Source organism: Medicago sativa, chromosome 8, assembly GCF_051527215.1.
Source record: "Medicago sativa cultivar Bolivia chromosome 8, Bolivia_mono, whole genome shotgun sequence".
NCBI classification, from domain to species: Eukaryota; Viridiplantae; Streptophyta; class Magnoliopsida; order Fabales; family Fabaceae; genus Medicago; species Medicago sativa.
In genome coordinates this window covers 67,419,763-67,444,861 of record NC_140756.1, presented here as the reverse complement: position 1 = coordinate 67,444,861, position 25,099 = coordinate 67,419,763, and the positions used below count along the sequence as shown (strand labels likewise).

The 25,099-nt window shown below is 33.6% G+C and overlaps 4 protein-coding genes and 1 non-coding gene across 5 annotated transcripts; all 5 read left to right on the top strand.

The window, feature by feature from the left end:
• The first annotated feature begins 703 nt into the window (after positions 1-703).
• On the top strand, positions 704-6,468 carry LOC146900769 (phosphatidylinositol/phosphatidylcholine transfer protein SFH12-like). Its single transcript, XM_085731638.1, has 15 exons — positions 704-760; positions 1,370-1,498; positions 1,585-1,798; positions 2,545-2,644; positions 2,756-3,022; positions 3,235-3,312; positions 3,440-3,541; positions 3,634-3,683; positions 3,794-3,893; positions 4,132-4,203; positions 4,313-4,375; positions 4,690-4,792; positions 5,011-5,405; positions 5,927-6,001; positions 6,124-6,468. Exons 2-15 carry the CDS (start codon positions 1,468-1,470, stop codon positions 6,136-6,138), a joined length of 1,665 nt encoding a protein of 554 aa, XP_085587764.1. The 5' UTR covers positions 704-760; positions 1,370-1,467; the 3' UTR covers positions 6,139-6,468.
• Positions 6,469-8,213: 1,745 nt separating this feature from the next.
• TRNAH-GUG (transfer RNA histidin (anticodon GUG)) lies at positions 8,214-8,285 on the top strand. The gene has a single exon. It is a non-coding gene; the product is annotated as a tRNA-His (tRNA).
• Positions 8,286-8,374: 89 nt separating this feature from the next.
• LOC146900767 (HECT-like ubiquitin-conjugating enzyme (E2)-binding protein) lies at positions 8,375-12,525 on the top strand. Its single transcript, XM_085733880.1, has 5 exons — positions 8,375-8,761; positions 8,839-8,920; positions 9,582-10,382; positions 11,394-11,654; positions 12,043-12,525. The coding sequence occupies exons 1-5, from the start codon at positions 8,401-8,403 to the stop codon at positions 12,200-12,202; spliced, it is 1,665 nt and encodes a 554-aa protein (XP_085590006.1). The 5' UTR covers positions 8,375-8,400; the 3' UTR covers positions 12,203-12,525.
• Positions 12,526-14,517: 1,992 nt separating this feature from the next.
• Positions 14,518-22,025, top strand: LOC146900766 (G-protein coupled receptor). Its single transcript, XM_085731636.1, has 17 exons — positions 14,518-14,674; positions 14,785-14,876; positions 15,290-15,328; positions 15,592-15,648; positions 16,444-16,518; positions 17,041-17,106; positions 17,302-17,344; positions 17,592-17,637; positions 18,956-19,049; positions 19,499-19,551; positions 19,662-19,746; positions 19,990-20,092; positions 20,180-20,272; positions 20,464-20,530; positions 20,689-20,755; positions 20,850-20,903; positions 21,683-22,025. Exons 1-17 carry the CDS (start codon positions 14,638-14,640, stop codon positions 21,827-21,829), a joined length of 1,218 nt encoding a protein of 405 aa, XP_085587762.1. The 5' UTR covers positions 14,518-14,637; the 3' UTR covers positions 21,830-22,025.
• Positions 22,026-22,887: 862 nt separating this feature from the next.
• LOC146900765 (small ribosomal subunit protein uS17) lies at positions 22,888-24,983 on the top strand. Its single transcript, XM_085731637.1, has 6 exons — positions 22,888-22,974; positions 23,067-23,107; positions 23,198-23,298; positions 24,234-24,378; positions 24,478-24,567; positions 24,694-24,983. The coding sequence occupies exons 1-6, from the start codon at positions 22,963-22,965 to the stop codon at positions 24,785-24,787; spliced, it is 483 nt and encodes a 160-aa protein (XP_085587763.1). The 5' UTR covers positions 22,888-22,962; the 3' UTR covers positions 24,788-24,983.
• Positions 24,984-25,099: the final 116 nt, after the last annotated feature.

The window sequence follows — 25,099 nt, the reverse complement described above, 5'->3', positions numbered from 1 at the left end:
TGTAACTTGAACAAAGAAATTTCTCTATAAACAATATACAATAAGGATAAAGTGATTTTTTTTTTTGTATAACATACCCCTCCATACTCGTTTATAAAGAAAAATATCCGATTTCACGTTTGTTAAGAACAAATTATGATTTTTTTCTTGATATCATATGTTAAAAAGAAAATACATTTATTAACCTACCCTTAGAAAAAATCTCCTTCACACAAAGTAATTTCAAATTAATTTATGAGTATTTTTGTAATAATAATTTCAAACATAAATAAACTAATTAACATTAAAATTGTTTTATAACAATGTTTATGATTGAGTCTTAGTGTAGAAACTATTACGACCTTGATAAGGATGCAAAAGCTCTCCTCAACATTCAACATTGCTAGATTCTCTAGTTAAGCTGAAAAGAACTTGTTGTGTAAGTGTAAGTTTAGACATTTAGTTAACACTTCTAGAATAGAGAATTTATATGAAACAAATATTTTGAAAGGTGCGTGGAAATTGGTAAGACATCATAATATGAATGGAATAACCTTAAACTTCGTAACTTACATGCATGTCTGTCATTGTGACTAAATCTTCTAGAATTAGCAAAAAATGTCTGAATGAATGAATTAACATCTATGTATGTATGACTTGGTCATTGATGTCGTGGAAGCCTCACTGTCTTCAAAACAAATGACACTATTTTCAGAATTGCATTCTCTTCTTATAACTTGTCTCTTTTTCTCTTTCCACCGTCCTCTTCTCTTTTCTAGAGGTGCCATTTTTTTTTCTTCACCTTCTCTTCCTTTTTGCACTTACTTTGTAATTCCCAGTTTCATCTTATTTTCAGCTTTTGATTCATGTTATGTTATGTTATGTCCCTATTTCTTATTTTAATTTCACAATTGTTTGTTTATATTACAAAACATCTTTTTTTTTTTTTAATAATATATCATTCTCTTAGATAAGATAATTACTTGTTCTTAATATTCTTAAATCAATGTTAATGTTATCAATATACCAATTCTATCAAAAAATTTAAAAATGGATCCTATATAGTCACAATTGTAATTTAAAACCTCGTTATAAAACGAAGGTTTTAAATCAATGTTGCGGTCATTGATATTGTGAAGAATTACAGTCAAATATTGTAGAGAATTGCGGTCAAATGCGGCTGATATAGTCTCAATCGCTGTCGCATTGTGATTGCATAGACATAAAAAATCTAATGTCAAAACCAAGATTGTGGTGGCGAATCTTTATTTAAAATCTTGTTTATAATTCTAATGTGTTTGTATGGTTTTAATATGGATTGATTGTTGTTATTATTGTTGTTGCATGGTGGTTAATTGAATGTGAATTGTTGGGGTTGCATTGCATGCAGGGCATTTGGGAGAGCATTGTTTCTCTCTGCAGTTGTAGGATGAGACGTTAATTCTCCTGAATACGAAGCAGAAGCGACAACTAAAAAGACTAAACACAATGTCTATGTCTGATATTCAATCTCCCAAAGGTTTCGTCTCAATCCATATCTCTTTCTCAAAAAACATGCCTCTTACAAAATCTTTATATTGTATTCATTGTTTGAATATATTGCAGCTCTTGACAAGATTGACCGTGTTGGATCGTTGAAAAAGATGCTGAGGGATTCCCTCACAAGGAGGAGTAGGCGTAGCAGTAGTAAGGTTATGTCAGTTGAAATCGAGGATATCCGCGACGCTGATGATTTGAAAGCCGTTGATGAATTCCGTCAGGCTCTTGTATTGGATGAATTGCTCCCTGAGAAGCATGATGACTATCATATGCTGCTCAGGTCATTTCACTTTTTTTCTTGCTCTCTTTGAAACTGATTATATGTTATCATACCAATGTGCTACTGATTATTTGTTAATAAGTTGAAAATGGTAGAGGTTATTCATCTTTAAGAAATGCTAGCTAAATATTTTCCCAAATATTTTTTGGTACCGCATGTATTTGAGTGTCTCATCAAATAAGGTCAGACACTATTTAAGATGTGTTTGGTTAAACAGCTTAATTAGGCATTTGTTAGTAAGTTGTCCTAGGGAGATTATGTAAGGGCTTATCTGTAAGCTAACCTAAAGGATATTGAAACAGGCTCAAAACATGTGATATCGTGAGTTATTTTTATTAAGTATACATAAACACTGATACGGATGTTTGATTTAATCCTCAATGATGTAGTCTAGCCATATGAAATAGGACACTGAAGGCGAATTGAGGAGAACCAAGGGTTTGATCACCGCGGTTAACAGATCCTTCCCCCTAACAAACTAACCGCTAGCATTTTCTCATGAAAACAAATTAAAATAGATATTTGTGCAAGGAAATGAGACTAATATGTTCTTTCAACCTCCCTTAACAAGGAGTAAGACCGCATAATTTAAAGAAACCTATGTAGATATTGCTCAATAATACAGAGTATGTTAAGAAAGGGAAGCATTTTGTGCATGAGTAATAAGGATAACTAAGTAAACCTACTTGTTCAAAAGAAAATCTATAAGAATATTCTGATATGTCTATGCTTTTTTTTCTGAACAGATTCCTTAGGGCAAGGAAATTTGAAATTGATAAATCAAAGCAAATGTGGTCTGACATGCTTCAGTGGAGGAAAGAGTTTGGAACTGATACCATTGTTGAGGTATATGTATATGTTCATAAATAATGTTTTCCACAAGACTTAAGGGGATTCAATCCCCAGTTTTTTTTTTTCTTCATATATCTATACTTATTTTTGTGCCTTTTATTCTAGGATTTTGAATTCGAGGAACTTGAGGAAGTGTTGCAATATTATCCTCATGGAAATCATGGAGTAGATAAAGAAGGAAGACCAATCTACATTGAGAGGTTGGGACAAGTTGATGCCACCAAGTTGTTGCAAGTCACAACAATGGATCGATATATCAAATACCATGTCAAGGAATTTGAGAGAACATTTGATCTCAAGTTTCCAGCTTGTACCATTGCTGCAAAGAAACACATAGATCAAAGCACCACCATTTTGGATGTGCAAGGAGTGGTATGCAGATATGATATTGATTATTTCTATAAGCCAAGCAGCAGTGTTGTTAAATAGCGGCTATAGCAGCGCTATAGCATAGCATGATTTGAACAAATTGCTATAGTTCTGCGTTATGCTATTTAGTAAAAAGTATTGTCAAATAGTTACTATAGCAATGTCATGTAGTGGAATTTGAACAAACTGCTTAAAATATTGTTCTAATGTCACAGGGGCTTAAGAACTTCAACAAACAAGCCAGGGAGCTTATCACACGCCTTCAGAAGATTGACGGTGACAATTATCCTGAAGTATGTATTTGATCTAATTCGTTACTTTAGATTTCGAGAATTTTTTTTGTTGAAATTTTTTTATGCAAATAAATATTGTGGATTACTACCGAGTTGTAATATCATAAAATTGCTTGATTCACTGCAGACCTTGAATCGCATGTTCATCATCAATGCAGGTTCTGGATTCAGAATGTTGTGGAACACTGTTAAATCTTTCCTTGACCCAAAGACCACCGCAAAAATCCATGTGAGAAGATACATAGATCATATCTTAATAAGTTTTGCTTGTATTTCAAGAAATGGAATTTTGTTTATCTAATTGAACTTATAATTCATCAGGTTCTTGGCAACAAGTACCAAAGCAAATTGCTTGAAATAATTGATGCAAGGTGAATATAATTTATAACATCGAAGTACTTGATTTCCTTCATTTCATCACTATTTTCAATTATTTTCCTATTCCACACAACTTTCATGTTCATTTGTTTTGCTTTGCCAGTGAATTGCCCGAGTTTTTAGGAGGTACTTGTACCTGCGCTGATCAAGGAGGCTGCATGCGTTCTGATAAGGGTCCATGGAAGGATCCAGAAATAATTAGGGTGAGCTTGCAAACCATCTTTTTATTTTGCGATGATTCTCACCCCGCTCAGCTACTAAAAAAACTCACATATTTTCAGAAGTGTACTTCCGGATACAATAAAATATCGGAAAGTTTACTTCTAGCGGACACAAAAGTAGTGTATTTCCGGATGTGTACATCTGAAATTATGTTGGAGGTGGAGAAACTTTTCCCCTTATTGATTTCCGTTGATAATTGTGTTATATATGAACTTGCAGATGGTTCAGAATGGCGAACACAAAACCTCAAGGAAAATTGAGGCTCCTATCGTTGAAGAGAAAACTTCTGAGGTGTGGCATCTTATTTTGAGCTCTTTGTTCAAACATTTGGACTTTTATTTGTTTTTTTTTTAATACTTTTCACTTCTAAAAATCAATTTCTTATTTTTTGTATGTATAGGAAAGCCAGGCTTCCAAAATGGAGGCGGTTTTCACTGCACAATTGTCTACTGTCTATGCCAAGGTATATTAGTATATACTCCGTAACAAAACATACGAAAAAAGTAATACATGTATTTGGTCTAAATTTAGACATATACATGTACTTGTTGTAATGAATAAAAATATTATTCCAATAAAAACTACATGTTATATTGATATGTGAGTATCTTCTTTTGGTATTGTGTGCAATTTATTTTGATAGTTTTGTTTAATGTGGCCATTGAATCATAAAGAAGACAACACATTTTGGATGTTTCATTTTTATATACCATTCCTATGTATTGTATGTGTTTCTTAGCTTACTCTTGAGTACAAAATTGTGGATAAACTTAACAGGCCCCTTCTTCAAAAGCTTGCAACTATGAGGATTTGGTCCCTGTGGCTGATAAAACTGCTTGGCAGATGGTGGAAAAAACGAAGTCATTTGCAGTACCAAAAGGTACATATATGTAGATATGCATGTCTTTCTTTGTTAGTTAACTCTATTTTACATTATCTATTGTTTCCTTTATTTTGGTTTTTAACCCTCCGATTCTTAGAGGAATAGGTTATGGTTCGTCTTTCAACATAACTATTAAAAAAGTCTCGGATATAGTTATTTTAAACATTACTTCGTTTTGTGAACTGAACTGTGTGTTTTTGCGATCCGTTTGACAGCTGAAGTAGAAGCTTTGACGGTGCCTGATTCGTGCAAGATTCACGAAAAAGTGAACTCACAGATTTTCACCGGCATGATGGCCTTTGTGATGGGACTCATAACCATGGTGAGAATGACACGAAACATGCCGAAGAGGCTCACTGATGCCAACTTCTACTCAAATTCTGCTTACTCTGGTGGTGACTTTAAAAGTGAAGACTCTAGTGACCATTTGACCAACCCTACCATTTCTGCTCAAGAGTTTATGACTGTTATGAAGCGAATGGCTGAGTTGGAAGATAAAATGGGCAACATGAACACAACTACTTGCATGCCACCTGAGAAGGAAGAAATGCTTAATGCTGCTATAAGTCGCGCTGATGCTCTTGAGCAAGAACTTATGGCAACCAAGAAGGTAAGTAAACAACCATTAACTTCTAATATGATTTTTAAGATCCTTTATCTCTTATTGCACATTTGTTTTAAATTAATGCCACGGTCGCTCTAATATTGAATCTTTGATATTGCAAAAAAATATAGACAAATGTGGTTAACGTGATCGCAATTTTAGACTCGATACCATTGCAAAGACTTCAAAATTCTTTAAGTTGAGACCACAATTGTTATGCAGCAATTTAAAAGATCTAGATTGTGTGCTGTAAAAAAAACATTGTTTACTCGTAGTAAACGATCACGGTCATTAATTTGAGATCAGACAAATCAAATTACACAATAACAAAATCAACTATAAACAATCCCAGTCGTTAATTTGAGATCAGATAGTCATATTATGATTGGCTTGGTAAATGCACCAAATCCAAATTTAAAACTATGATTGCACTAAATTATACAATTTTTTTACTATATCATAAAAATAATGTTCAAATATGAAGTGCCATTTTGTTAGTATATATAATAATGTTTGGCCTTTGATAGGCTTTGGAGGATTCACTTGCCAAGCAAGAGGAACTTTCAGCTTACATTGAGAAAAAGAAAAAGAAGAAGAAGTTGGTACGTATACTATGCATACTCATATTAATTAATAAACATTGACTTAGCTTAATTATAGTAGTAATTGTTTATTTTATTTAATTTAATTTTGTTTGATATATTTTGTATTTTTTTTAATGCAGTTTCAATGGGCATGAGCTCTGAATAACATTGGGGATTAAATTATACTTTCAACTTTCCAAAGACTTCCCAAAATGCCCTCCTCCTATGTATAATGTTCGAAATATTCGAACTCATTCATTAATAATAGATGTACCAGAAATTAAATTTCATCGTGAAGTACTATAGTCTAGGGTAGGACTTGCTCTCTTTGTATATAAAAAGCTTGATGCACATTGTATGCAGAAGCCAGTTCTATTTTGGACATACGGTACACGAATGAATATTCTATAGTATTAAATTAGATAGATAGCATTTTTTATTTTATGGATTGTTAAAAGTTATTCTATTGTGTTTATTCTTTAAAATTTTATGCATTATTTATTTATTTTAATTGTTTGATTTAATAGTAAATGTGATTGAACCGGTTAAATCATGATTCAAAAGTCTCGTTTCCACCTTCACTCTTTTACAACAAGACAACATTGATTTTACTCTTATTTAACAAAAATGCAACGTGACTAGAAGTTGAGTGTAACTAATTCTTTGTCATAAAAAAAAAAAAAAAAAAAAAAACTAATTCAGATCTCATGCCACAATTATTTTACTACTGTACTTGCTTATAGGGAAGAAAATAAGCTGAAATGTTTCAACATGTAGTTGGTAAAAATGGTAAAATAAAATAATTTCTTTCATTTTGACTCATCTGTATATAATATAAGATCTGCAGCTCAAAAAGCTTTTCTGACTTAATTTCTGGTTAGCTAAAGCATATACTACTAACAAAATGTAAAGGGTGCTGATCTCTTAGCACAACTATGAATAATGATGCGTAAGAAAGAGGCACAAGACACAAGCCTAGTGCTAGTGCTGGTCTCTATTGTGTTTTTAAAACATTTCAAAAGTTACAAGTCTCAGATATATTATGGTTTATGGTTTTGTGAATTTTAAGTCTTTTAACCTTCTATGAAACTTGTAACTTTTGAACTCCTTTAAGATGTTCTAAAAATTATGTATATAAGGACTTAAAAGCTCACAAAATCGTTCTAACTGGGACTCGTATAACTTTTGAATATTCTAAAACCACAACATTTTCTGCTACTTAACTTTCTTGTAGTGGCCTCTCCCAAAAATTAAACTTTCTTGCATAATGGGACTAAGCCTCCTCAATAGGTTAGACAACATAATGAATCAATGTTCGAATAGAGACTAGATTGGTACCACATTTAGTGTTTAAAATGCATAGAATATAATTAATTACTTTCGATTGGAGAAACCTATGAAAAAGGTTCTAAATTTGTGTTTTACTCTCTCAACACACTTATAAAGTGTCTATTTAAAATTCAATTTAGACCTAGAAATATATGAACCACAACCCTAATAGTGGCCTTCCTTCGCATCAACTTCATTTATGAAATTCTCAACCTCTACCTGCCATATGAACAAGAGAAATGATATTTGAACATCCATTTGGTGACAATTTTCTTTTTCATACTCACATTATTTTTTACTTTATCTCTCTATTGCTATGGTTTCCGTGTCAATGCCTACTTTTACTTTGTAAATTATGGTTGTCAAATAAGTTGTCAACCAAATTGGTTGTTCAAATAACACTCATCTATGAACAAAGGGATTATAAGTCTGCAATAACCAGAAATGAAAAAAAATTGTTTAATTCTTCTAAATATTTTTTTTTAGGAGTTTTTCTAAATTTTTTAATTACTCAAATGTTTTATGTAAAATCAGAAAAAACATACTATTTTTTTTTTCAAGTGGTCTAGTGGCTAGAAATTCATCGTTTTAAGGTGAATAAATAATGTGTCCGAGTATCCGAGGTTAAAATAAGGTGGATGGATTGAATTCAATCCATTAACTATTTTTTTTTGGTAGATTGATTGGATGAATATAGATTTGGTGGATTAAATTGCCCCCGCTAAATCAAACCGACCCCTGAATAAATTATACAATACCCCTGAGAAGCTCATAGGGACGAAAGACATATACTCTAATCTTCATAAAGAAGTGTAAAGGGCCAATCTTAATCTTAAGTCATGACTGGCTAACACCAATGTTACCAATTAAGAATTAACAATACAGCAAGACCAACACAAATGTGGCTGTAGTTTAGTGGTAAGAATTCCACGTTGTGGCCGTGGAGACCTGGGCTCGAATCCCAGCAGCCACACATTTTTTCACGTCAACGCGGTAGTAATCACTTATTTGAAAAGAGCTTATGAATTTGAAAAGAGCTTATGACAACAGAACCCCATTTTCATCACAACAGCGAGTGTGTGAGCAGAATGGGAAGTGAAGGTGAAATTGAAAACCGAAAATGGCGTTACACATGGGAAGCACAATCACACACACCAAACCTCCGTTTACTCCTTTTCCCATTCCCAATCTCCAAAACCCTAAACCCCTCTCTCAATCTCACCGTTCATCTTCATTCTCCACCATCATTCCTCACTCTCACCTCAACCACCCTCTCCCTTAGGGTTCCGATTCCCAATGTCTTACTCGACGCCGACTTCCCTCCCACCGTCCGATCATTCACCGATCACATCGAAGTCAAATTGCTTCTCTTACTTCCCGTCGATCACCCTCTTCTCTCCGCACTTCATCAAACCTCGCCGCTTCCTCAACCTCTCTTAATGGATTACGGTAAATAACCTCCTCCAAATGTTGTTTTTGATTAGATTATTATTTATCTTATTTTTTTAACTTCTTTTTTGGTTTAGATGTGGATAAATTGACTGTAGCTGGAGAAGTTGAATTTGTTTGTAGAAGTTGCCAATACGGTTTGACCAAAAAACCTATCAGGTAATACTATCTCAATATTTGCTTTTTCTTCGTTTAGAGACACTGATACACGAACACAGATAATTAAATGTAATTAGACGTGTACTGCGGATAGCGGACATGTGTCGGACACTAGACATGTATTTGATCAGAAGTGTGGGTGCTACATAGATTATAGATTAATAATAACTTGAGTTTAATGGAGATGTTCCTTAGTAAAAATTATTTTCACACATACACCGACATCTAATGAGAATTCGTTATTTTGTAATTGTGTTGTCACACAAGACAATCTTGTAGCTGTATTTTAAAAATGACTACAAAATACTGAATTCTCATTAGATGTCAGATGTAAAATTTGTGTACAATGGGGAGTGCATGTCTCATTTCTTATAACTTTTAGTAATTGAAATAAATTTAGGCTGCTTCACTTTAGAAAAATCTTCTTATTTAAAGATGTTCAGTTGGAAATTGAGAGAGCTATCAAAATGAATTTTAGATGCTGGAATTAATTTCAATTTTGTATGGGAAATGGTTATTTTTAAAATTAGTTACTGAAAGTTTTTTTTTTTTTTTTAATTGTTCAGAGTTTTTTGTTTTCCAACACTACAGTGTGACAGCATATACAGTATATAATAAAAGTTCTCTTTTTTATTATTTGGTTTTTACGCCAATTTTTCAGGAATTTTGTTGAAATGCCTTCGGCAAATTGGAGGGAGATCGCTGACAATTGGTTTGGGACTTGTTGCTGTTCATTTGGAGGTATAAGTGAGAAGCTGGTGACGAGGTATGTGAATTCTTACACTTGTGCACAAGGAATGTGCCTATTGAGTTCAACATCTGTCACTTTTTGCAAGGATGATCTTGTGGAAAGTGAATTTCCTGAACGGTGTGGACAGGTGCATGAGTGTAGTTATGTAGCCGATGCTGTTAGTGAAGACACTGGAAATTTTGGGCTGAATGAGAAAAGAACTTCAACCTGCAGTGATGCTGGTGAAGCGAACGGTGCTTTTGATGAAAATGCAAGGGTTGCCCATCATGAGAATGGACAGCTTTCTGTGAATTCCAATGAAGTTGCTAACAATGAACCTGATTGCAGTGACTTCGCTCGTATACGTCTAGATTTGAATGACAATAAAGATGTGACCAACATTCATAGTTGTTGTGCTCATACGACAAGCACTCTAGTAGAGGAAGATGGTGAACATAATTTATCTACAAATGCTAGGAAGATTGAAACTGTGGAAATGGTGGGTAATCAGAAGACTTTCCTTAATGGTTTTCTTGAAGATGTTTTCATGGCTAGATCATCAAATCTTTCAAAGGATATTTATTGGCATGAATTTACATGCCCGCAATGCACGACTGTCCTTGGAGCCTACCCATGTTGTGAGGGTTGTGCGCCTGTAGATGGAGGAGTACGATTGTACAAATGTTACATTTCAACCTGCGTGCCAGTTTTAGAATCAGGAGACATTTTCAGGTTAGCAAAGAATGACTAAATTCACTTTTATTTCCTGTTTAAATTTCTTTATCAAAGAGAAATGGTGACTTGGTTTGTTTTATACCCTTATGACTCGATTGCAGCTGACTGTGAAGACATATGGATGCAGTAAATGGATGCAGTAAAATATGTATATGCTTCTAGGACCCAAATAAGTGAATTAGTGTCTCGGGGGATAATTTGAGTCAGCTTGTTGGCTATATTTGGGAATAATAAGGATTATGGTAAATAATAATTGGGTCGTAGATATGTAACATATGGGTAAAAAAAATATATTAATTCTATGTTTCTTACAAAACTTTATGGGAAAGAAGCGGCACTGACTGTGAGTTGTCAACTTTATGGTAAATAATAGCTGGGTTTGTGTGCGAGTTGGTTTTTAGAGGGGAGGGCTTTGGAGGGCTATGACTATATTTTGATATTTTAAAAAAAATTAAAAGAACATCATCATCATACATGAGCATATATTATAATGTTCTTTTTATCAAATATATATCAAAATATAGACATAGCCCTCCCCTCCAAAAACCAACTCGCAGACAGACCCTTAAGGTCTCTTTATGTGTGCGAGCTCTGAATGCTTTTAGGGAAGCAAAATAAATATGGCTTAAATAAAGATGGGCCACAGTTATGTCTCTACTCCCAGTAACTATCTTTTGTTCTTCTATACTTCTAGTGTGTGCAAAGGTTTTACCGACCAATTCCATGCATTTTTTATACGGAAGAGTAAATAGACTCAGAAGACATGGTTCTAACATTCTTTAAATTTTGTGGTTGGTTAATTATCAAATGTATATAGGAAAATACTGATGATTCAGTAATTTATATGCAGCACACTGTTTGTTCTTTACCCTGAGTATGTAAAGGCATGACAACATCCTGATTAAGTCATTTGCATAGTGATTTTTTTTTTAAATATTTTATGTTTGATTGCTAAATACGGATTCACAGATACACTGAATAAATTTAATGCATTATGTTTGTCACCAGCAAGTACACAGTGGAGAAAATGTTTGCAAATCGGTTGATGGAGTGTGCAAACGATGAGTCAACATTTCGGTTTGTTGTTAGAGATCTGACAACCAAATCTCCTGTCCTGCAAATCATTCTTTTGAATCCAGATACTTGGTCCTGTTCGGGTAATTGCTCTAGAGCAGAGGACATAGACCCAGAAGATTCTAATTTACAGCTACGGCCGGTCATCAAGGTCCTTTTTTCTGACTCCGAAGCTGCAACAGAATCTCAATTAAGGTGAGTTATCAAGTTATCTATTTATTATACCTACTCTATTAATTGGTAAATCCTATACAATAGGTAAAGTTTCTCTACTTTTCGTTTTTTGTCTGAGCTGTAGATTTTGGATAATCTATTCTCTTTCATGAATGAAAGACCAAAAAACTTACCAAATTTCCGACTCCTTTATTTCGTTTATTACCCTCTTGAAACTTGAATGGAGTTTATCTCCTACCTTGAGAATTTTAATATAACCGCTTAAAAATTGGGAGAAAAATGAACAACTGTGTTTCTTTTTTGAATAGGAAAGGGTAGGGATTATGACATGATGATTAATACACCATGGATAATCAATAGGTTTGCATCTTATTTCTTTCTGCCATAAAAATTGGAACCATTTGTGCAGGATGATAGAGGAATGGGCAGCAAAGAATTCAGCTGAAGACATTTTCATGCTAACTTATCAAATACAAGACCTGGTGGATTCATTGATGTCAGCGAAAGATACATATCCACCTTCATGTGCTTCCCTTCATGGTTTAATTTTGTCATCGTTGCAACGTTAGTAAGATACGACTCAACAACTCATTTGGTAACCAAAACCAAAAGTGACCGACTAATCAAAGCTTAGCAGAGGACAAATGATTAATTTTCTGTATTTTTTAAAAGAAAAAGTTAGATAGGTTAACTTGACAGAATAGGAGCCAAAATGAATTTGATATTGAAGATTGGATAGAGCGACTGGTCTTAATTTTTCTTCTTCAAGCATCGCATCACTCTTTTTAGTAGTTGTCTATTTTAGCATGATTAAAAAAATTACACTGTTAATAAGTTTTAAAAAAAATTATATTAAGATTGGTATCCTAAATGCTTGTACTTGTTTTTTCAATATTTTGTTTGCATCTTTTTATTCTCTTTGTTTATTACAGAAGACTATATTCGCTGTTTATGTGATTCTGAGTGTCAAACATATGAGTGTGAGTTTCCTCTTAAACCGAAGTGTAGTATTAAACAATTTCTGAAAGGGTCATTTCAACTGTCTCCGATGTGGATGTAATTGAGCAATGTGCCCATAAGTTTCTTCTAGGAAATTCCACGACCTATTGTATTGTCTTGGCACCTAATAATTTGTATTTCTTCTTTTTGTATTTTCATGGACATTGTAGTTATAGATTTTATACTCTAAGATGATGGTAATGAAATGAAACGTGACAACAATATATTATTTAGATTGTATTCTAGCTTTTACTTACCTCTTTGTGATTGATGAAATCATAAAAATCAATGAACACAGTAAAAATCTTAAGATATGAACAACATCCTAAAGAGTGAATATGAAATGTAGGATGAAGGAGACTAATCAATTGGTGGAAATTTCACAAAGAGATTTTTTTTTTTTCTATTGAAATTCCTTATTTAAGGGTGGAGATGATAAAATTGCTAAGCAATGGAAGTAAATATTAAGAGTTTCAATTATTTAAGAAAAGATGCCTAGGAGAATATGTTTTTCTTGCTAGAGCCTTCAATACTGGCACAAATTTTAACATCCTAGCATTGCAAGCTACTTGTATTGAGATGTTATGGGAGCCTTCGAACGTGATTTTGCGAGTACATGTCACAATGAGAGAAGGTTCCCTCTTGATTTCAAATTAACTAGCTCTCAAAGCGAAATAGCCAAAATTTGTGAAAACGGGATTTTTTTTTAATTCTAAATTGATTGCCAAGCTTGTCGAAGATACCTATACGATATCATTTAACACAAAACCATGATATTACATAATAAACATCGAGAATCATGCACAAAAAAGTACTACGAAATTTGAGGTGTGAAACTTCGTGTAAAAAATATGTTCTTTCTTAATGTAGAAAGATTACCTAGATTGTGTTTGGTATGACGTTGGCATATGTAAAATCCCGGTAGAAAATTGATATTAGAGACGCACGTTTGACCCATGCACCGCTAAACCAAAACATGCAACTAATGGATTAATTTGATAAGGTCTACATGTCATTCCCTCAATCCAAAACATATGCAAACATCTCTAAAAAAAAAAAAAAATGCAAACATAAAAAACCAACTTAGAACAACAAATGACTAACTTGATAGGTAAATAAAAGTTTAAATAAATTTTTGCTCTAGAAAAAAAAAAAATCAGTCCCTAAATTCAAAAACTGATTTTTTTTCTTCCTTATTTCACTTTTTCGGAATCTTGATTCCTCAATTTTTGAGTCATTTTTTTTGACGATAAATAAAATTTCATTAACAAAAGTCTGGCAATAAATCAAAAGCCAAGACTGCGGAAATACAAGGTGGTGTCTCTTCAATCCATATACAATCGGGATTATGAAGAGAGTATTGAGCTAGATAATGAGCAGCTTGGTTAGCCTCACGTCTAACATGCAAGAATCTTAAACTACGAAAAAAGACATTAAAATTAATGCAATCTCCAATAATAGATCCAACATAGTTGGGATGTTGTTGATGAGTGTTCAGCTCCCGAACCACATTAGAAGTATCTGATTCCGCTATAAGATTCAGAAAAAGTATGTCTTTTGCAAATTCCAACCCCTTCCGCATAGCTAAAGTTTTTGCTACCTCTGAATCTGGTAATGAAAAGACTTGACAACAACTATCAGCAACCACAATACCTTCATAATCTCTCTCACAACAATACCAATACCCCACTTACCTCCCTCTATTGGACCTGCTGCATCAACATTTGAGTCATTTTTATGAGTAACTTACTCATTTATGACATGACATATTAGTTCACGCTAAATATTTCATGTATGTGAAAAAATGAAATAGGGAAAAATGGGCTTTTATCAAGCCAAACACTCCCCTAATGCCTAAAAAGCTAAAACGACGACAAGTAAAGGGAACTAACCATAATAAACGACAATACTACAACGAAGCTGGAAGTGCCGTTTTGTTCGTCCCTCTGCAATGCAATGAATTTCACTGTAATCGTTTTCTGAATCTAACCTCTCTTCCAACAAAATGTGTCACTCCACAACGTTAACTGTTTTACTCCTAGGTATGTTGTCGTTTTGTCATGTTCTTCTCTTTCGTTTTAGTTACCAAAAAGCTTGATCTAAAATCTTTTTAATTTACGGTTTTTTAATTCAATTTTCGATTTTTCTTCAGGTTTTCTCTTACAGACATCATGGGTTACTTCAATTTCGATGCCGAGTTCGAATTGTTACGCTTTCAATAATTCAAGTCGAATTGTTGATTTCGTATCCTTCATTTCCACATGCTTCAAGTTTTAAACTTTATTAGGCATTGCATTTTAATGTTACTAATTGCAAATGGGTCATTATTGGATTCTAATTTTAGTATATTATGGATGCTTTTTAATGGTAACTAGTAGTTTAGTTAAACAGTGGTTATAGACGCGCGAAATTTGATCAAATTGCTATTGCTCCATGATACATTATTTAGTAAAAAAATATTGTGAAATGGTGACTATAGTGGTGCTATAACACTGTTGCATAGCGGAATTTGAACAAACCACTGTTTTCTGTGATCTACAATTGGCAATATCGGTAACTAGTTGGTGATATCATTGATATGGTTAATATGTTGCTTTTATCAGTTATGCTTTTTAATTTCCTTTTTTAAGCTTGTTTTTACTTGACCAATTAAATAGAGTGGCTGGAGTGGTTACCCTTTTGAGTATGATGAGAAGGTAATGCTCTCATTCACATTATTCATTATTGTTATGTTTATTAACTTATTTCTTTATTTTTGATCAAGTGGGGAATCCTGGGTTTGATCCCCGACCCTGCATATGACATTGCAATGTCCCTACCAACTGAGCTATGCTCACAGGGGCTAATTTATTTATATCTTCGTTTGTGGTTGTAATATATGAAGGATTTTGTTTATGTGTTCAATTTTGGTCTGATCTACTTGGAATACTGCTAAGTTGTTCACTTTGTATTGATGCAGCAAGGTTCTGATTTGGTAGTACGATTTTGCAAAGACGTGGAGAGTAGATCGCAAACGGTAATTTATGTTACCTTTCTTCTAAGCATTTATTTATAATAACATGCTATGCTTCCATTCGTCATCCGTTTAGGCTTGTGATTTGAGTAGTCTTTGTGTAATCTGATGAAGAACTTTCTCAGTTTTGCATTTTTTGACCCTATGAGTATATTGAATATATTCCACTTCAAGCTCCTAGGCACTATACAAACCATAAATCACTTACCCTGGGGAGCAACAGTGTAAATATTGAAATGATTGCTACATATATTTGTTGAACAATGCATTCATATGCTAAGTCGATAACTCACAAGTTGCAAATATGTACTACTGAATAGCTTAATTTTTGTTACTTCTATTTGGGTTTCTGCTTCTGGTTATTTGAGGGCGATTTTTTAATAGATTTGCAAAGAGATAAGGATACGTTTGAGCTTATTTATTTTTGTTTCTTGTGCCTCACTTCTACCCCCTATTTAAAAAGAAGATTTTAAGAAGATTATTGGTTATTTTTTTGTCTTTTAATTTGGGTTACAAGGTTAATGCCCCGAAGTACTTTTGTTATTTGTTATTTGTTGTTAAATTAGGTTAAGTTGCAGAAATTGTGGACATATATGTCAAGTGTATGTGGCAGAAATTTACTTAAGTTTGAAATCCAATCAGGACATATAGGTCAAATGTATGTGGTGGGTCATTATTGTTGGGTACTTGGTTTTTTCTTTTAGTTTCTTTTTTTGTAGTTTTTCTATGAAGATGTGGCCATATTCATTTGATGTAATACATTCTTCACTTCATCAGCTGATGCCCAAACCTATATAGGGATATGTTGATTTTGGTCGATTTGATAAGTTCAACTACTTTGTTGCTGGTTCTGGCAAATATGATTTTGTACAAGTTCTCTATTCTATATTTTTAGAAGTAAAAACCATGAGTAAGGATACTGCTTAGGTGTAAAAAAATTCGGAAGGAAATTTGTTTTGATCATTTTATTAAAACTTCTTATCTGAGATGTTGCTAGTGAGAAAACCTAGCAGTGTCAAACACAAAAAAATGTTAAGCATTTGAAATTTGTAGCCAAAGATTGAACACAGAAACTGTGAAAGCAGCTTACTCATTTTAATAGTCACCTAAGCAGTATATTAATTTTAAGAAAAAAAATTATGTGCTTCTATTAATTTTAAGAAAAAAAATTCTGTGCTTCAAAGAAGATGTTGCAATCTCCTTTGTCAATGTGAGACTGCATTGGCCTCTGGAGAGAGTAACAGGTATTACGTAAGTGCATGTAGAGCCTCATGACACTTGAACTAAAAAAAGAAACACTATGTTTCAAACTTGATTATACATTTTTCTTCCGATTCTCGTTATCTCTCTTTACACCTTTTCTCCTATTTTCCATGCCATTTTCTCAATGTGTAGGAGTTTTATAATGGTGATCTAATGGGTTGCGAACAAAGCTATGACAAAATGGGACGAACAGCCCAGGTTGGTGCTACTCTGAAACTTCCATTATTTTATTAATTGTTCTCGAGAGTCCCAAAGACAGATGGATGGGAGGAATGGGAATAGGGTAAATCTGATGAAGAGGTATTACTAGGTTTAGCTGCAAGAAGTGCAGTTTTGTATATAATCATTAGTGATAGTGATGTACCTTTCTCATGTTACATTCATGTCTTTCAGGTAAATATCATATGTGGGAGTTGTCCAAATGGACAATGTAAAGGTATGACTATCTTTCGGTTGTTTAGAAGCACAGTTTATTGGAATGTATTGAATAAAAAAAGATGCTGAAAATAGAGGGAATAACTTTTGTGGGGCTTATAATAAATCACTGAATGATATATGTAAAGCAAAATTTCTCTATGGTGTTTCTCATTAGTTGTCTTAATACCACATTGAAATGGCTTTTGCTACTTCAATACTGTTTCAAAGTAGCATATCACATGCTTTTGTGTTTTTTCAACTTGCAGGTCGTCCTGGATGCATATGTCATGTCACATATGAGTCGAACTGCAGGTCTTTTATACTTTACTCTGCTCTCAGCTGTCTTTTTTAATTGTAAAATGCAAATGTATAAACTCATCTGGTATTACTTTAACATTTTGGAATGTTAGTTTGTGATTCAAACCCAAGATTGCTCTCTACTTCAAGTTTAAATTTTGGGGGCAATAATACTTTACTCTGCTCTCAATTTGAAGGCTCCCACCCTCCCTTATGAAGGACTGGTTCATATAGTTCAGTTATTAAGATATTACTCCTTTGGTTGACTAAAATCCAAGTCACTTAAAGCAAAATAGTACACACAGAGAGACATATAGGACCTGTAAAACTATGTGTAAATTATGTTTGGCTACGATGAGATCACACACCTTGTATTTATATTGGTTTTATAGTAAATACATTGAATGCTTGATTAGTAAACACTAGCCTAGGAAGTTGTATACTCTAGGAGTAGTAACAATCAATCTAGGAAGTTGTACAATTAAAGGAATATCTATATATTCTTAATTTTAACACCCCTCCTCAAGCTGGATTTCCATACATGACATATGCACCAAGCTTGTTACAGCAAAACACAAGTCACCATCAAGCGATCATCAACGGGAAGAGAAGGCACCATTAATAATCATATGTGGGGAATGTAGTCACTGAGTCACCACCGGATTGATCTTCGATGTGAAGAAAATGCACCACTAATATGATCCATATGTGGGAAAGACAGTCAGCACCGGAGTCCGGATTGATTGTCGATGTGAAGAAAAAGACACCACTAATATGAACCATTGGGAATTAGGGTCCAAAACACTATTAATATTTAAACATGTTTTTATTGCGAAATATAAAAAGAACAAGGGTATAGTTTTAATATTTTTCTGCTACTCTGTCTTAAATTACTCATATTGATGAAACATTGCAGTTAAACAAATAGTTTTAGAACCAAGTTGCATTATATATTGCATGCTCTATTCCAAGGTTTCATGAAAGGATCAAACACATTGATATTGATGGCCGTTTTGTCCAAGAAAAGCTTTCAATCAAAATTGACTCGTAGCCCTTTGTTATGAACTAGATAACCATGTTTTTTAACTACTCTATATGTGGTGTTACTGTATATAATATTAAATACCAGATTACAAGTGTGTAATAGACACTCCTTCAGTTTTTAACATGAACAAGGGAAAGAACATAGAAATTGTTTCTGAAGAGATTATAGTTGATATCATGGTGGTTTTCTGGTGCTTTTTGATGTTCTTGATTTACCATGTTAACATTTGAAGTGTGAGTGTGTGACCTTTGAATATGTAAAAGTCATGTCAATCTTGCTGTCTTTCAGGGTCTTAATTGAACTTGCCATTTCATGTGATGAACCGGGCCCACAAATCTTCACAGGCTTCACTGTTGGTTTTCATCCGCGATCATGGGAACTTGTGAGCAGCTCTAGCATTCTCACTTTTTTCATTTATTTTTTTGCTTGATTAGAGTATAGATAATTCGAGGCATGCTCTTAACTGACGATGCCTAACTAAGAGGGGGTGGCCCACTTTATTCCTTAGAGTCGTCTGATGTAACTTGTAAGCTTTCTTAATTAGGGACCTGCTCCTGACATATTGACGTCGGTCTAATCGGTCGTAAAATGATACTTCTTTGGTTATTGGATATTTTCAATTTAGCCCCAGGAAATAAACTTCTAGACTATTTTATTTGCAAAAACTTCTTGACTATTTTGATGTTCATGATCCAATTTGATGTATATATTCTTTTGTGGACCAAATTATTTTTTGATTTCTTTCAATTTTCAAGGACCAAAATTGAGTTCTTTTTCAATAATATTATCATACTAATTTATTTATTTGTTTATTTTTTTATGAAATTGCAGGTCTACAATGGCATGACACAATTCGGTTTTGATAAACCTCATCGTGATTTTAGGTCAGGGTTTCTGTTGTTACAGCTGCATGTTATAGTTAATCACCGACATTTTTATTTTATTGCTTCAAATAGTTTTTACTAATAATGTATGCTTCTGTTTGCTTTTACAGCTTTCAGACAGCACAAACTCAAGTAGTCCTGTTTACTAGTGCAGTTGCTTCACTCTCATCCTTGGTTCAAAAACCTATTTTGAAGGTACTTTTATAATTGGTTTAGTCTCAAGCTTTGATTGGGAAGGAAAGGGAAGGAAGGGCTTAACAAAATTCCCCAAACCCTTCCCATTGTTTGAAAATCATCCCAAACAATGGAAGAGTTAATCATAACTCTTCCCCTTCCGTCCTAAAACCCCTCCCAAACAAACCCACGGGGTTACTGTTATTGGCATTTCTCAAATTCTAGGTAGTTGGAACATGATCATTGTTGATTGCTGCTAATTAGGTTCATCCAAATAAAGGCTTGGGAGTTAAATTGTCTGGATCCGCTGCTAGTGGGATGCCTCCGACAACTTTGTCACCCGCAATGTTGATTGTTGATTGGAGATGTAGGGTACCACTTATTTAAGAAGCGTTAATGTCATGCATTGCAGAGTTGTCTTTGTAGAATTTTCATTTTTTCAACTCTTTTCCAGGTGAGGTAGCCCGTGACACCCCATATGTAGTTAACATCACAATCCCAGTTGAAGGATACGAGCCAATTCAGTTTGTGCTTACAAAAATGTGCGGTGAGTGCTACTATCTTAATCTGAAAACTGTAGACTCATTCCTCGTCCTTTCTCTGCAATAAATTAATCGGAAGACAAAGCAATTATAGGGCTTTTGAAGTTATGTCAATGATATTGTTATTATTTTTCTAAAAAATCTTCTTTATATTTTAGTTGAATGAATGAGTCGCTCTGTTTATTCATTGTTGCAGACTATAAACAAGGTCAAGGAGGTGGTGCAACAAGAGGATGGGCAATATTTGGAGTAGTCTCTTGCATGTATAGAAACTTTCTCTTATATTTTGTTTGTGTTTTAGTTATGCTTAGTAAAAGAACTAAAACCTAGAACTACAGGCTCAACACTTTGTGTTCATAAAACTGCGACTTCTCATTATCTTGTCATAAATAATTAATTTTACGTCATTGTTATTGGGCAGATTCTTAGTCTCATCGACACTTTTTTGTTGCGGAGGGTTTATTTACAAGACGAAAGTGGAGCGCCAGGTGAGGGTTGTCTCTTTCATAACAACATGGTTGCTAAGTATCAGTTTTATTATATCTTGAAAACACATCTTAAGTATCTGTTAACCTTTTGCAGCGTGGAATTGATGCATTGCCTGGCATGACATACCTATCTGCCTGCTTAGAGACGGTGAGTTTAGAGCTCCTATTAATATTTATTGTTTTATTGGAACTGATGACATAGAAATGACTCAATAATGGGTTAATTTTAAAACTTTTTGACGAATGTTGTCGATGTTAATTATCAAGAAATTAGCCTTATTTGGTCGGAGCTTTGATCAAACTAAACACTGGACATAACAGTGCTAAACTTATTGCGATATTTGAGAAATCGTACGCAGATGCGAAGTATGAGAAAATGTGTTACAGTTGTAGTTTTTACACTGTCCAAAATGGTAAAGAGAAATTGGGTGAGACAAAACTAGTCTAGAGAAATAAGAAAAGCAAGTTGTGAGAGAAAATTGATTTTGATATTTGAATGTTTTATTTTTACATTTACATTATCCTCATATATATTTATTGGTCTATTTGGGCAAACATGTGAATACAAATTCAGTTTTTCTTCATATGGGACAAAATGTTAATGTGAAAAATACTCTCCCGGTTCTCTTCATTAATATCTGAGTTAGGTTCTAGTGAAATTGTTTGTTTTTTATGAAAACAAAATAGAAGTGAAATTGTTTGCATTAAACAAATATGCAGTGTCGCATATATTATTACCTATGGCATTTTATGTACATAGCTTGAACTGTACTGATATAACCTCAGATGCATCATGGGTTAGTTCCAAAAAATTGTAGTTAGTTTTTTTTTTCCTTTCAAAAGTTGCAATTTGAAAGTGACGTAGGACTGGTTGTTACCTCGTTTTGCTTACTAAACTAACATATGTTGTATGTATCATGAAAATAGGTTAGTGGCCCCGGGCAAGGTTACTCACGGCCAGAAGACCCGTACATCGGCGAAACCTCTGCCTCTGCCTCTTGGGAGCGCCCTCCCGGTTCTTCACAATCTCAAGCTTCATGGAGACCAGCCGAGAGAAAATATGGTGCCATTTGAATTTTGAACGTGTCATGCCACTCATTTGTTTCTGCTTTGTACCATCATTTTATCGTATGTTGTGGGAATTTGTTCTGCTAAATGTTACTTGGATTAACTCATACAATGGGATTTTGAAACCCCACTCTGATGTATTTCTTTGTAAACAAAATTCACAGGTAAAAAGTTAAGAAGATATAGTTAGTTAGAGCGTGAATTGCATTTAATGAATAGATTCAAGAAAATATACTTTATTTTTCTCTATATTTGGCCACCTCGTAGAATTTCGGCTAACTTCATCACTGCTAGTCATATTTCATTTGTGAATTTTGTTTTAAAATGAAATACAAAGTGCCATACTACTTATGGGTAAATAAAAAAAATAATCACTCCCCTCAAAAGAAAAATAATGACTCAATGATTAATAATGGGTCACAAATAATACCCACGTAAAAACAAATATTGAAGGTATGAGGTACTTAGTTGCTTCAATTAAAACAAATATTGATTAATTATTTTGATCTAAAAATATAAAAAAAGGGGGTTTATGCACTACTATCTACCGTAAAATGTCTTTCTTTCTTTCAAAAAATAAAATCTACCATAAAATGTGTCATAGAAAAGGGCTCAGTGTTTCTCAATTGTTTGGTTTATTTACCGTTGTTGTCTTTGCGAACGTAGTATCTCTAAAAATTGGATTTAAAAGCTTCAGATTCTAGCTTCACCAGTCCCCCTTAAAGTGACGTAAATTTAATTTTTTTTTTTTTTTTTTTGGGTTTTCTTGTGGTCTAATGCATGCATTTCACCTCTCAATATACTCATTCAAACAAAACTTGAAAGGAGAGGGTACATACCTAACCAAGTTTTAAGAGTACTACATCATTTTAAAATACCTCTAATTTTTCTCTAAAAAAAAAAAAACAATACCTCTATTTTTAAATAGTTTTTTTTTTCTTCTATTATTACATAAAAAAATCATTTTGGTTTTGTTAGTTTTGGGCTAAACCTAAAAGCCCAGGTGCGTAAGCCCATCGAATCGGGTATGAAATAAGAAGCAGGCTCACAGGGTTTCGTTTTTCATTATCTGAGTGAGCGAGAGAAGAAGGTAGGTTTCAAGTTCGTGCGGCTACACTCTCCTCTGCAACTCCATCACCATGGCTGAACAAGTAACTTCCTTCTTCACACTCCTTCGTTCTATCTCTGTTTTTTTTTTTTTTTGGATCTTCCATTCATTTATTTTACAATTTCTTTGTTACAGACTGAGAAGGCTTTTCTCAAGCAACCCAAAGTGTTTCTATGGTATATTAAATGCTCCCAATTTCTGTTTTTTTTTTTACTGTGATTTTGATGAATGATTGTTGATGCATATTTTGTTCAATGTTGTTACAGTTCGAAGAAATCTGGAAAGGGGAAGAGGCCTGGAAAAGGTGGAAACCGCTTCTGGAAATCAGTTGGTCTTGGATTCAAGACCCCCAGAGAAGCCACTGAAGGTAATGTCAATCACAATCACAATAGTAACAGTGTTTAATTTTAGGGTGTTTTGCAAATTATGTTCTAAACTTACATATGGGGTATCCCTAGGAATGTAGGGATAAACAGCATTTTGGTCCTTGAGTGTATTTGTTTTAGTTAGTCATTTTAGTCCTCAAATGTATTGGATTTGGGGATTTGCGTTTGTAATAGAGCCTCACATTCGAGGGAGCATAACAGTTGTTACCTAAAAAAAAAATGTAGTCTTTGGAATGAGACGAGATAAGGATAGAAACATTGGAGAAGAATACTATAAGACACTATTTCTTTTGCATAGTGGATTGCTAGTTACAATCATATATTTATGTATGTTTTGATACTGGCTGAGCGTCTAGCTTTGTATTGGTGTGTTTGTCTGAGATTCCTCTTGGCAATATCAGGTGGCTATGATGTGTTCAAATTCACAATACTTATTCTATGATTATATGATAAATTGGAGTGCCTGTTGTGTTTGTAAATAAGCCTGTTGTGTTTGTAAATAAATAATAGTGGTTACGATGTGTTTAGAGATTTGCAATACTTATTCTAATTATTGGCTGTCATGATTAATTGAAGTGTCTATTGTGTTCATAGATAAGCTTTTCTAATTTGCATCAGTATTGAGACATGTAATTTTTGGTTATGGTTATGTTATGTTATGTTACGGTATCCGCTTGAAAGAATTGGTCTATATAATGTACAAATGTAAATGCTCCTATATTATGTCTTGCAAGTGTTGTTGGGAAGGAAATACTTGTAAATTGCAAACAGTATAATGTTCTCGAGTCCAGTTACTTTGAAAGTGAAATTTTTATCAGCTAGAAGTAGAGCATTGTTAATAGCTCTATGTATGGTTACGGTTATTTTATTTCTGTTTCTAATACAGAAATGGCATTTTTTTTTTTTTATAATACAGGAACCTACATTGACAAGAAGTGTCCATTCACCGGCAATGTTTCCATCCGGGGTCGTATCTTAGCCGGAACTTGCCATAGTGCTAAAATGAATAGAACTATTATTGTCAGGAGGAATTATCTTCACTTTATTAAGAAGTATCAGAGGTATTGGTTTCCTTTCATACTATGGTCCCCATTTTTTATTTGCACACTTGGAAACATAATTTATAATTCCCTTTTTTTTTTTGTTACTTCTCTATTTAGGTATGAGAAGAGGCATTCAAACATTCCAGCTCATGTCTCACCTTGCTTCCGTGTTAAGGAAGGAGATCATGTTATTATCGGACAATGCAGGTGAGACTTTATAGGAGAAGCCTTTCTTTTTCTTTCTGTAGGAGGTACTGTTATTTAAGTATATTATTATATAGATATTGATATCTATGTCTGTCTAAATTGCCTTTATTTGTGCCACTTCTTTAGGCCACTCTCCAAGACTGTGAGGTTCAATGTGTTGAAAGTGATCCCAGCTGGATCATCTAGTGGTGCAGGAAAGAAGGCTTTTACTGGAATGTGAGATTTGAATGACTTTTGTAGTATAGAGATCTTATCATCTGTGTTGAAAGTAATTCTGATTTCTGTATGGTGAAGTTCTGATCAATTTTGGTTTGCTTTTGAAGTTATGTACTGTGATTGGATAAGATTTTCGTTATGTTTTTTCTTGGGACACAATGTTATGATGGTTATTAAATACTAGTTTCAATTATTTTGAATTTTGGCGTCTGAAAGGAATTTTCTCACGTATAGAGAGGGTATAATACAACATCTCAATTCTTTATAAGAAAATGTGAAGTATTGAGACTAGCAGATGTTATCCAATGTAGAATTG

What these genes read in the sequence shown, in the direction of transcription:
- LOC146900769 (XM_085731638.1), top strand. Translation starts at nt 1,468, where the DNA reads ATGTCTATGTCTGATATTCAATCTCCCAAAG. An exon ending in TTGAAGAGAAAACTTCTGAG is followed by an intron (nt 4,204 to 4,312) that starts GTGTGGCATCTT and finishes TTGTATGTATAG; the next exon opens with GAAAGCCAGGCTTCCAAAAT. An exon ending in TGTCTACTGTCTATGCCAAG is followed by an intron (nt 4,376 to 4,689) that starts GTATATTAGTAT and finishes TAAACTTAACAG; the next exon opens with GCCCCTTCTTCAAAAGCTTG.
- LOC146900766 (XM_085731636.1), top strand. Translation starts at nt 14,638, where the DNA reads ATGTGTCACTCCACAACGTTAACTGTTTTACTCCTAG. An exon ending in GCAAATATGATTTTGTACAA is followed by an intron (nt 16,519 to 17,040) that starts GTTCTCTATTCT and finishes CTCAATGTGTAG; the next exon opens with GAGTTTTATAATGGTGATCT. An exon ending in TGTGCTTACAAAAATGTGCG is followed by an intron (nt 20,273 to 20,463) that starts GTGAGTGCTACT and finishes TCATTGTTGCAG; the next exon opens with ACTATAAACAAGGTCAAGGA.
- LOC146900765 (XM_085731637.1), top strand. An exon ending in CAACCCAAAGTGTTTCTATG is followed by an intron (nt 23,108 to 23,197) that starts GTATATTAAATG and finishes ATGTTGTTACAG; the next exon opens with TTCGAAGAAATCTGGAAAGG. An exon ending in CCCCAGAGAAGCCACTGAAG is followed by an intron (nt 23,299 to 24,233) that starts GTAATGTCAATC and finishes TTTATAATACAG; the next exon opens with GAACCTACATTGACAAGAAG.
- LOC146900767 (XM_085733880.1), top strand. Translation starts at nt 8,401, where the DNA reads ATGGGAAGTGAAGGTGAAATTGAAAACCGAAAATGGCGTTACACATGG. An exon ending in ACCTCTCTTAATGGATTACG is followed by an intron (nt 8,762 to 8,838) that starts GTAAATAACCTC and finishes TTTTTGGTTTAG; the next exon opens with ATGTGGATAAATTGACTGTA. An exon ending in GAATCAGGAGACATTTTCAG is followed by an intron (nt 10,383 to 11,393) that starts GTTAGCAAAGAA and finishes GTTTGTCACCAG; the next exon opens with CAAGTACACAGTGGAGAAAA.